The sequence below is a fragment of the Lagopus muta genome, chromosome 10, assembly GCF_023343835.1.
Source record: "Lagopus muta isolate bLagMut1 chromosome 10, bLagMut1 primary, whole genome shotgun sequence".
NCBI lineage: Eukaryota > Metazoa > Chordata > Aves > Galliformes > Phasianidae > Lagopus > Lagopus muta.
This window is the reverse complement of record NC_064442.1, coordinates 14466924-14479939: the sequence shown is the minus strand read 5'-3', so window position 1 is coordinate 14479939 and position 13016 is coordinate 14466924. Positions and strand designations below refer to the sequence as shown.

The window sequence follows — 13016 nt, the reverse complement described above, 5'->3', positions numbered from 1 at the left end:
AAAAACTGTTTCATTTTGGATACCAGCCATCTGTCCTAGTCCATTTCTGTCACTAATGCCTTTCATTACTCCACAATAAAGCACATACAGAGCAATATTTCCTAAGAAAATTAAATCTCACATTCAACCTCAAGTGTACAATGTTAACTGTAAAAGGATTACCTATAAGCTCATTTTCCTTTAAGTTATCCTTGACTGTTTATTGTTATCCTTGTCTTTGCTAAGTTCAATCACTTCCGTATCACAACAGTGCTTTAACAAAAATATTTCCACGTGTGTTCTAACAAGTTTGCAAAATATGTACATAATCTCTCAGGAAAAGCAGCAGCTAATGTAAGTGAAAGGCATTAGTTTCCTTCGTATTTTTTTAAGACGTTTCATAGTCTGTAGCTAAGAACTATGGAATAACTAACTACAGGAAAGAAGAATCACCTCTGTGCCTCTACCACAGGTGTGCAGGTATATTCTGGTGGGTAGTAGGGTGGAGGTGGTATTGGTGGGATGAACTCATCAAAATCCAAAGTTTGATGCAGAACTGTCCCATGTGGAGTCATGCAGTCTGCATTGGCAGAATGTGGCCGCTGCGGCAGAAACTGAAAATGAATAGGTAAAGTTCCTTCAGATGGTAGGAAAATAAAGCCATTTCCAATAGTAAGAACTGCAATGAAAGGTCAATTTTAGCAATTCTAACCAATACCCTATTTCATGTATATCCATACAGAAATGGTAGACACTTCTGGAAGCAAAAAAGTATATGTAAGATCTGCAAGGACTGAGAGTCAAATTACTAAAACATAAAGCAAGGTTATATCAAAGACAAAGATATATCTACCTCAAAGCCAATTATTCCTATGGTGGAAAGCACAGGTATTTCAATTTAAATAACATTTCAAGAACCAATCCTACCTTGTAGTACAATTTCATTTTTACACTACGCAGCCAGCTGTATTTTAATAATCAACAATAAATAGAACTAGTAAAATAACTATTTGCATAGTTTTGCTTCTAATCTGAAAAGCCTTGTGCTTAAGACAATACCAAACAAACCTTCAAATAAAACAAACTAGAAATTCACGGTTATATATTTATTTGATTTTGACTATGGCCACTCTGTTTTTCACTAAAAAAAGCAGCAGTTAGAACTGTTCTTTATTATAGTTATAAAAGATTCTTAATAAACATTTATAGTTTGGTGATATAGACAGTGCACACATGCTAAATAAAGGTTTAAAATACTGGTATGAACATAAGCAAAACATTTATTCTACCTGAACATCTGAAAACTAGAAAAAGAACGACAACATAATGAATAATGAGAAGTGATAACACTGTGAAGTACTGTCAGTGTTTGTGATAAGAAACGAATCAGCTTCTAGCATGGCAGTGATATCAAGACCTTTCTGAGACCGACAGTAGGAAGTTTAAAAAAACCCTCTATCAAAGTCTTAAACTACTTCAAGATCAAATACAGACCATTCTGCAGATCACATGGAACCCAGAGGCCTTGGCCTGGCTTTATACGGTTCCCATGGAGAAAGGGGGATTTACAATAAAAATGATAGATTTCTTCCTTCTTCAGACAAGATGCTCTTTTTGCTGTCATGCCACTATTTTGTATCAGTACGTAACCTGGTCTTCAACTCCTGCCTTTTAAAATCAGCGAGGTAAGAAAATTGGCTAGAGGCTCATTTCTCTTTTAACACTGAAATTTGTGAACTGCTGTCCCATTACATCATTACTATTTTTCATATAAATGAAAAAGCACTTTTGTAAAAATGACAATACTAATGCTTCAGAGATCCCATAAAGACTGATTTCTTTCATTTTTAATGTCAGTTTCATATTTTTTGAACTTTTCCAGAAAAATTCTCATTGTCAGTTATTCTTACTTAATACTACTGTACAAGTGATGTTGGTCTTTGGTGTTTAGAAGGCTGGACTACACCTTACTTCCACCAAACACGATCTCTGCATGTTGCTTCAAAGGATGTATTTTTAATAATGCAACAAAACAGAGAGCTGGAAAGGACCTATTTCAATTGCTTGGGAAAATGAACTAGTAGCTGCTTAGTAATTGGATCTCTAGAGGCATTTTCACAATTAGTAAATCAAGAACTTCCTCTGCAGAACATTTTATATTATGTCCAATAACCAACGACTCAGACATCGTATTCTACTAATGTTACAGCAATAAGAGACATCTACTTCATTCACTCCTCCATTATTATAACATGTCTAATGCTTTTAAACCCGTGAGATGTGACACTGTTGTTTTGAGTATCACCAGACACTTCTACAGGTTTCTCATACAGAATAAAGAAAAATTTTATAGTAATTCAGTTTAAATTCACCTAATCTTTCTACGTCTATTTCCCAAACTCTGACATTCCATTAACTGATGAACACCAATCCTATGTGATATGATCATCAGTTTGTTATCACATAAACACATAACACTGAAGAATCTGATAGGAAGAAAGGAAACAAAGATAAAGATGAAATACTGATCTACTGCCAGCAAAAAAAACCCAAAAGCAAAACAAAAACCCTTAAAAGTCTCTTCCAGAAAATAAAAAGACTACTTAATGACCTAAATCTTAGAAAAATTTATCACAATGAAGACATCTCTATATATTTAGGCTTGCATTTTGTACCTTATTTGGTCTCAACAAATTCAGGATGATAGTAATTTTCCTACAGGAGTTGATGATTTGGATAGTCTTTTATAGTCATGACACTAAGCAATTTTCTTTTATAACTGTTACTGTCTCCCACAGGCCATTTACATACACTGCCAGGAAAATAAAGGTTTGGCTTCCACTAGGAAAGAGGTAGCTCCATCTCTTCAGTTATCAAGTTCCCTGAAGCTCACTTAATTCAGGTATCTATAAGAGGCAATAGACTTAATGTTTCTCAGAATAAGGCAATTAATGCAGAGCACTTTCACAGTGAGTGAAGTATCAGCACCCATTCTGTGGGATTTCACTGATTCAAGAAGGAAAAGACCTCACTGTTAGATGCTGTTTAGTTTAACAGAATCAAGAAGCTTTACTGCAAATACAAATAATAGCAATGAACTGTTTGACCAGTGCTGAAAACGACTGGCAAAGTGGATATGAAAGAGGCACATATTTGGAGAGGAGTTTGTAAGTGACAGTTTACCTTATGATATCATCCTGCTGGAAGGCATAGAAATTAAACTGAAAGAAGCTGTAAGGGGGAGACTGGCAGGAAATGAAAGAACAGCAAATCACAGAATCACAAAGCAAATACAAAGCAAATACAAGGGATTATCAGAAAGAACAGACTTCCTTGAGAAAACAGTGGAAAAGGTATTAAACAAGAATTAATCATGTGCTATTCTATGCTACAGTATCTCCTATTCTCTGTTGGCCTGCAAAAATTTATTCTGCTTACAGTAAAACATATTTTAAAAATCCTGAAGAGTTAGTCTCAAATATTGAAGGCTAGCAGGAGTTCAAAGACAAAGCAAAGTGTCTAGGGGAGATAGCTAGAAGAGGAATGATAAGAAAACACTGATAGCAGACAGAGCTGCACTAGGTGGAGGAATACTGACAAACGCTTGCAAGGAAATACACTTTTTTTTTTTGTATTAAAAAGTAGTTACTAAATAATCAATCTCAAAACGTTTGGTGGCAAAAAAAATTGGTACAGCCTGCATAGTCACAACTTCAAGCTGCATTCAGTGTAATTTCAAAACCAATAGCTCACACTATTAAACCATTCAGCACACTTCCAGCCAGGCTTTTGGGATTAAACCAATGATAAATGCAGAAGCAACAGACACAACATCACTGCAGATGAGAACAAACAGTAAACAGCACCAGTGCTAACTACAGTAAGTAGTCAACACTTGAAAAAGCTTGGCATGACTTCATAGCTAGCAACAGCCACTTAGAACACATCCATTAGGCATAAATTGATGTGCCTTAACACTGGAAATCCCAAATACTCCACCTGGACCTGCTGATGCTAAGAACTTTCAGAAATCCACCAGACAATGGAGAACAAATCTACAATTCATACTCCTCTTTTACAGAATAGTCTCTCTCGTTGCTGTTTCATATTGAGACAGTGTCATTTGTTACTTGGTTTGCAGTTATGAGGGAAAACTAAAACAGACATGGAAGCCTTACGATGCTGCATTTCTGTACACATTGCTTGGACCTGAAGTCAACATAGAAGTTACTGATAGCATCAGCGGCAAGTTGTTATCAACAGGCAAATTAGAAACACAAGATATAATTTCCAGTAGAACAGAACAGGTTCAAGTTTTCTGAAATCACAGTTTTGCTGAAAGCTCCATGTGCCATAGAAGGAACTCCACACAGCCAGAGACACCAGACTGAATGCCAATGACCTTTCCAGCAAGATTAGAACCTGTAGCAAGGCATAGGTGCTGTCATTTCCTTGTGAAGGCAGCAGTATTTTTTGGAAAGAATAGGATCCCTTCTAGTTCTTACCATTAAATAGGTAATTAGTAAGGCTACAAATGCACTCTTTTTTTCACTGTCAAGTCAAATTTCCAGCTCTTCACTCAAAATTCTCACAAAAGCTAGCCTCTGAAATGATCAGAAAGATTGCGGCTAGTTATTTATGTTTCTAATATTTTGAGTATATTCAAGTAAACACTGATGGAGAAGTACCAATTAGTGAACTGATGAAACAGCAAAAGAGTACTGTAAATATTCTCTGAAGGAACAGTTACCTGCTGTGATACAGTATGCTAAGTTCCTCTGAGATCTGTAAGAATAAGCACTTGTTCATCAGTGCTTCCAGGCATGCGTCATTCCCACAAAACCTGAATAAAGCCTTCCTTCTCATATCATTAGTTTAAGTATTTAATCACTTACGATCAATTCTCACTTAATTTGAAGCATATCCCAAAAGATTTTTGAAATTATTATGATTATTTCAACATTATACATCAGAAGAATGGGTTGAACAATGCTAGCAAGATGTCATCCTCACAGTTAACTACATTGTTTGACCTATCTGAATGACACCATAGAAATGTTAACTGAAAAAATAAAAAACAAATACAATGGAACTATTCCTCAGAGTAATAGCAAAATTTAACAAATAATTTAGCAAAATGTAAATTTAACAATTTTGAATTATTCTGAGAATAATTATTTTGGAATACAGAAACAGAAAAATGTTTGGACTTCATTATTTTTTTCTCTGGCACGCTTTTTTTATTTAAAAGAGACTTTATTTAGGATGTTGTGAAAGGAAATGGCAGTAATTTATATTCAAAGTATGTCACCACACCTAATAGGTGTTCCTAAGCTATCACACACACTATACACGTTTTCAGGAATCACTCTGGCTAGCAGCTATGATTGAGGGTTCAGAGTAAACATTTAGTGATAAAATGGCCTGTGTGACAGAAGTAAAGAAAAGCTTATTTAAAAAACTCACTTAGAAAAGAATGTGCGTTAGTTGAACATCAGATATGCCAAAAGCATCGCACGCTTTCAAATAATCAGCATGACAAGCGCATCATAAACAGCAACAACCTGATACCAAGAACAGGATAGCTACCAATGAATCTGGATTCTAGATGGTCTCTCTTATGCTTTAGAATGAAACTATTTCAAAACAGCCAGGGATTGTCTCACTTTCAGCCGTCAATGCACAAAGAAAAAGCACAATTAAAAAAATTCAAATGGATCACTTTCTTTCAGGCAACACATATCAAAAGCATTGAGCTTCACATAAAGAGCTGTGTTCCTCCGCAGGGCAAACCAAGAAAGCTTGTCTCTGCATGCTGTGTAATCTATATGGTTTGAATACACTTCATACACTGAATTTTCTACGCTAACATATAATTTTAGGCCAGCCAAAAATTCACTTGTTAAACAAGTTAAAAACAGCAATACAAGCAGATTACCAATCTTGCTTAAAAATAAGCAGTTCCATCAGATTGCTTTGTACATGTGATAGTTCAGTTTCCATTTCAACTTTTTCCTAAGCAAAAAACTGTTATCACTAGAGGAGGCATAAGTACTGAAACAAAATACTGGAGGAATAAGACATTTAAGAAATAGAAGCACGGAGCAGAAGTTAGTAATATATTCCTCTAACAATGAAAATTAAATGAAAATTGAAGCTGACAAGCATTGTTATAACTCTCACGTTAAACTGGAAAAGATTACCACAAACAAGTACAGAGAACACACATTAATCATTGAGATTATTCATGTATCCTACCCTATGCAAAAACTCTGCCAAGAAAACTCAACTGTTTTATTTCAGAAACAAATTAAATCGATACTCTAGATGGATTTACAGTCTTAAGGACATGAATAGAAACAACTGCCTACTGTTGCCTAAGAAAGTTTTAAATGGCAAGGTGTTACAGTGCAAATTTTAACAAATCCTATTAATTAGTTATTGTTTAGAAGAGAAAAAGCTTTAAGGATCCTTGAAAAGAGAATGAAAAGGTCTGTGCAGCAATATAGGAGCTCAGTGTTTTGTCAGTACATATTGACACAAATGATTTTAAAAAGAAAAAAAAGTAGTGTTACACAGATCTACAGAATCAGAATAAAATAAAGATGTAAGAGATATAAAAGAAACATCTGACATTAGCATTATTGCTAGCTCATCTTCCATCAGAATATTTATTGCTTCAATTGTCTAAATGCTTTTATCCTTAATCTCCTGAAGCTATCTGAAAATTTTGTTAAAAAGTCCTTCTACGAAACATTTTTTTAATCAAGAGTTGCTGCATTACCTTATTGTCTTTCACATACTATATACGTATATGTACTATATATACACTATATATAAGGCAATACACCGTGACGTACAGATCTCTTTAAGAAAAGCTAAGTAGTGTCTTCCTCCCGTATTAGTGGGAGCTTTTTCTCCGACCAGGAAGACCACAGAACTTGATAGCCCAGATAGCATGGCTACACTGTATAATTTACATTCAAAACAACAAAAAGGATTTATTATTTTTCTGTATTAATTTCAGTAATGACACACTCCATTATCATTAAAGCTGATGAAAACAGTAATTAAATATTACAGTTTGCATGTGTCATCATTACCTTATTTCCTTTACAAAATAACAGATTGTTTTAGATATCACATAGCACAATGAGCAGTTAAAAACAGTGATGGTGATAAAATCAGAACACACTGAGAAGTATCAGTGCCAGTACTTCTAGGATAACCACGATATAAACTTATCTGAAGGGAGCAGGTATTCTTCATGCTTTAATCTGACCACAACAGGCACAACTTCTGGTGCATTGCTTTGTCTAGCTGAGGCAGCTACCCTCTGAAGAAAATACTATGAATTTTTGCATGTGCCATTCATCTGACAACATGGAAACTGAAACTGCCTTCAAGCAACAAATAAAATATCCTGGAAGTGACAGCTCAGTTATTAAGGAATGTTTCTTCACATTTCAGAACACTGATATCATCTGATATGATTCACACTTATCTTCTGGAGGAGTGTATAAACAGAGAGAATCATTCTAGGAAGCTCTGAAAAGGAGTGCAGTCTTAAACTGTCCAAAGTAGCAAAATACACAGCAAGTGCCATTCGTACCCACAGTACAGTCAGTAGGCTTCTACTGAGAAGCTGTGTATGCTTAATGAGCTGGGATAGCTCCTGAATTAGTCAACTCAAAAAGGGAACAATCTAGGAGAATTTTTTGTATGTCCCGTAACAGAAGCTCAAACCCCACAACAGTTCACCTGGTCTTGTGCCAAATAATTCATCTGAAAAATTGCAGAAACTGAATTGCGTGTATTCAAACAAAACAAACAAACAAACAAAAAAGTAAAAACCACCACACCAAAATTACAACAACAAGAAAAAAAAATACACATTTTGTTTTTTTAACCTTTCCTGTTTTCAGTTTTTTTTTTTTTTCTTTCAGGATAAGATCTTACTGGCAAAATTTAGATTTCAGCAGTTCAAATCAATGGCTGTACCCTACATCACTCCCTTTTTCAAGCTTGCATGTAATAATACTTGTGAAAATTGAGTTAGATTGCACTGTTGCCAACAAATGCTATGAAATACGTTAACAAACAGGAGCAGGTGCTCAAAGAAAGAGTTATTTTTCCTTTTGTTATTGGTGATTGGTGAGTAGTTAGGATTTATTTCGGTTTCTGGCATACAGCAAATTTCAGCATGGTTTCTGACAACAATCTCAAGATTTCTACTTTTGTGAATACAAAAGTAAGAGCTAGAGGAAACGAAAATCTAATGCAAGAAAAATAGTTTGCAATATTCCCAAGAGAGATGTGATTGAAAAAAGCTTATTACCAGACCTGAAAAACAGGACTCCCACCAAAGCTGCCTGCACTGTATGTCCTCTTACTGGTATTATCATTCCTGTGTTAGTTATGCAATTTCAATTACTTTTAAGAGATTGTAATTGATATATTATAAACTGATAAGAGACAGGCAGTTCTGAGCACAGAACACCTGCCAAGATATAATGACATGAAAGGCCTGTAGACAAGCTTCCAACACCACCTGTTAGTACACAACAGCATACTAACATGGATAGACACAATAACAGAATCAGAAGATAATGAAGAAATTCAATCCCTGAATAAGAGTCTTGCATATACTGGTATCACATCTCTGATGTACAAAACTGTTATGTCTTCTCAAGTCTTTTAATTACACTGAAAGCTCCCTAGTCTGCTCAGTTTCTCTCAGAGACACTTCAATAGTTAGTAATGGAAGTTGTGGGGACACGCTTGAGGTCTCCACATAGCAGGTGAAATTCTGACAGTCAAACAATGTCAGGACTTCGGGTACTCTTCCACTGGCATTCCGTTGGCCAGGACTCCTACATGCCATGCCCCAAATGAGCTCACGCATTTTAACAGCACTTTGCCTTGTCTAGGATGTGATTTGAGCAGTGTAATGGATGCTAGCTGCTGGAACACCATAGTTCAGATTTCAGGACTGTCAGATAGAATGCTTCATCATTTACTGTGGTGACAATTAATAGCACACGCCAATCAAGAGTAAAGAGAATTTTTAAAAATCCTGACATAGCTACAAAACTTACATATAATACGAATAGAGAAGAAACTCACAAGCAAACAAAGAAAAGCAGAAAAGCATATTTTTAGCTGTCTGTCTCCAGATAACTGCATCAAAGATTCAGCTGCTATTTAGGACATCTAATCACATACATGACTGCAAATCCTGTTCTTATCTGCTTCTTGGACTAGGTCCTCAGGATAGCTTTTAAAGAAGAACCGCATGCTGAAGCACATTTCTTACCAGGAAGCTATCACTAACAGAAGAGTAAGATTGGCATAAATTAATGAATTATTGTATATATTAAATCAGTACAAAAAGTGAGTTTGGTAACATTTAGACGAGCATTGACTAAAAATGCCAGGTATCTTTTATGTCCCTATTGAAATAAATACAAAGAAAAAGATGAGTGTTACTGACAGCTTACATAAAATCAGTAACATTATTACAGAATATAATGTATCACAGGATATAATAATTAAACATTTTTCCAAGGCACCTGACTTCCTATATTTATTCTCTGTATTTTTTTGTTACCTCACTTGCATCTTGAACTTGATCTTCAAAGTAGATAGAGAGTAAGGATGTGTGTGACAGATCATTTAGTTTAAAAAGTGCAGGAAAAAAATAGACAGAAATGAAGTCGTTTCTTTAAAGACTGGAATTGGAAACACTTATTTCTGCTCACGTTTCTGAAATCCTATGGAACCTAACACCTCTGGGTACAGCCTCTAGGGGTGAAGATAAAGAAACTGGTGTATCTCAAACCCCAGCCCAAGAAGGGATCTCCCTAGATACCACAAGAACTTGTATTTTTTTCCTTAATACTTGAAAGCCAATATTTGTTCAGTGACATTATTTTTAAACAGAAAGCTTCAAATGTAATGAAAGATTTCATCTGTGTGCACTAGTGGACAGTTTGTGTTATAGTTTTTGGGGCGTTTTTTACTAAAAGATCACTACATCCAGAGGTACCAATTTCCAATAAAATACTGTCAGTTTGCTTGCGTGAATCAAACACTCATTGTGTGCAAGGTTTATACAAGGAAGCAAATACTCAAGAAACCTTGTCACAGATATTCATGAAACTACGCATATTATGTACAAGATCAATGTTGCTAGGCAATAAAATACACAATGCACACAGAATAGCTTGATAGCAGAGAAAAACTAGAAATTATTTCAAGACTGAGTAAGCAGCAAAAATGCATCATTCTAACTGGTTAATTTCTGAGATGGATACTAACAGTACACAAGCCACAAAGCTGATGACAGCAAGTTTAAAGGCTGTATAATCTAATGATGTCTGAGGATTTTCCAGACTATATAAGTGTTATTGACCAAGAATTTCACTTTTATGGCTTCTCTTCCTACAGCAGAGCCTATGTAGCTCTTGAATACAGGAAGAATAGAGTAAAAGAACAAAAACATATTCCAAATGGGATATTATCTCCTTGTGCTGAGATCTTAAACTTTTCAGCATGATAAAACCCTGCTGATAAAAGGATTTACAAGAAAGAAAAAGTAGTAAATCAGATGTTTGGGGCAGTGTAGAAAAAGGGAATCAAAAGGACAACAGATTGAAAATAGTGAAAGAGTATTCTTCAGGTTCAGCTGGTCTAAGTCAGCATAGCCCCAGGGAAGTTATGCTCACTTAGGCCTGGTAGGAATCTGGCACAGCAACCTGAAAAAAGAAAGGGAAAATCTTAAGGATAAACAAAAGACTGGGGTTCAGCTGAAAGAAATATGTATCTCTCTTCTTCTGCAGAGAGGGAAGAAAATTCTCATCAACAGAGCTGTAGACGAAGGGAGGCAGAACAGAGAACTGAACAAGTAGAAAGAAAGCTGGAGGCACAAAATATGAGAAGTAAAAAGAAAGTGACACAACAGAAGCATTTCCTAGTGGTAAAGAGAAACCTTTATGCCAGAAATGAAGAAAGAAGTGGTGGAGAAAAACAATGTCCTTTTAAGGTTTTCAAATATATTCTTACCAAGGTTATTCCATTTTGTGCACGCAAGTCAAATGTACTTTAAATATTGTTCTTGATTCATTGTCATCAACAATTTCCTTCTTCTTATACCATGAAAAAACACACAATTAAGTCCAGGTTAAGGTTTCCTCAATACAATTGATTTCACTTCTGGATCACTGCTAACCTTGTCACCCTAGAAAGACAGAACTTCCCAGCTGTGGTGATCAGTTGTCTCCCTGTGATCAGTGCAACGTGAAAAAGGTTACTTTGCAATCAGGATCTTCAGTCAAGTGCATCCTGCAGCAAACACACTGATGGGGTGGGGAGTGCACAAAAAGAAAGAATACCTACAAATGGTGAAAGTTCTTTCAGACTTAAAATACAGTATGTCATCAATTGAAATGATGAATTTTGTCAATGCTGTTTGACATCCAGAAGACAGCTATTAAATAAGCACTATTTATAAGCCGCTGCAAGCACACACACTATGGATACAGAGTGCTAAATGAAAATATGCTTTTATGTCACATCGGATTTTGCCTGCCCTTTGTTATGTCCACTAACACATGAAGTAATCCACAGCTCACAGACTGAGGATGCATTGCAACCTGGTGACTGGAACATTTCTCTAGAAAGGACACCCATATCGCTAAGTCACATACTTAGAACTCAAGTGAAATCCAGGCAGTGAATGTATTTGTATATATTTATGCATTTAACCAGTTGGGGCAGGTTATACAACTTCTCACTACTTCACAAACTGTTTACAAGTATCTTGTTGGGACAGTATTTTTGCCACACAGACTTTTAAAATACAAGATTTACAAATGACTATCATTAGTTTGCATGTCTGCTGTCTCATACTAAACACAGCATTATTTCATAGATCAGTTGTTGTAGAGGTGGGTTAAATAGTTTATGTGGCCTGCCAAACACTAATTTAAAGTTAGTACTGTTTACGTTTCAACATTAAATTGAAACCTTGAGAAGAAGAGCACTTACATGGGATAGGAGGGTTCTTCTTTTTCCAAGCAAAACAAGACATCATCCTGCAACGCAGCTGACTGTGCAGAAGACTAATGATCATTTTCCCTTTTGTTTTAAACACAAGCACTACTCCAGAGCTGAGCATGTTTTCCTTCTGAAAACACTTACTGGCACAGTGCCACGAAAAGTTCCACTTTTGAATATATAGTTCTCACACAACATAGCTCCCATACTTGAAAAACAGTATCTCAAAGCTAAGTAATTGCTCTGGGTAGTGTGAAAACTGAATACAATGAACATACAACAACCAAAAATGTAATGTGCATATATAAGCCAAACATTGTTACTAACCCCAGTAACCAAAATTATTTACTCCCAATGGCAAAATCCTGAATTTAGCTCTCTAAGGCAATATAGAATATATAATAATATATAATACAGTAATATATAATACACATCTAATGCAGCAGGTATGCATATTGCATACATCTATACACTGTATTTATAGATATACACAGTTAAAATACACACCTAGGTACACACATTCTAACACTATGCAAAGACACAAGTAGGCCTAAGTTTTAAGCAAGGAATAGGTACAAATGAGTATATACAGAATAGGAAAACACATTATGTTGGACAACACTGTGTTGTCACTGAAACGTACTCACCATTTGCAGAAGATCAGAAGAAACCATCTGCATGCAACACATTGCTGTTGCCAAAGCACAGACAATGGTGGAGATGATATTGAGAGCGCACACACTGAACAACAGGTCCTGTGAAAAGACATGCATCAGAATATCATCTCTTATCTCAGGGACACAAAGACAGGAAATATTTTTAGTAATTTGATAATGAACACTGTCACTTGTTAGTAAATTTACATGGTCTCAATTAGCTGCGTAGATTTCACTCAACGTGTAATACTTGCTTTAAATCAGTCAGCAAAGGAAACCCTCACAGAAACAAACACCTTTAGGGGCATAGTTTAATGGAGGACT

General features: G+C 35.6%; 1 protein-coding gene across 13 annotated transcripts in view; it reads right to left on the bottom strand.

Annotated features, from left to right (window-relative positions):
- The window catches only part of ENTREP2 (endosomal transmembrane epsin interactor 2), a 168644-nt gene that overhangs the window by 79942 nt on the left and 75686 nt on the right, over nt 1–13016 (bottom strand). For all 13 annotated transcript variants that reach the window (XR_007379143.1, XR_007379146.1, XR_007379145.1 and 10 more), the window contains exons 5-6: nt 12684–12791; nt 433–593 (exon numbers count right to left, since the gene is read on the bottom strand). Coding sequence is in view for 5 of the 13 variants with exons in the window: in XM_048956418.1 (XP_048812375.1) it covers nt 433–593; nt 12684–12791 (269 nt within the window). In the remaining 8 variants the exon portion in view is untranslated. The remainder of the gene's footprint in view (nt 1–432; nt 594–12683; nt 12792–13016) is intronic.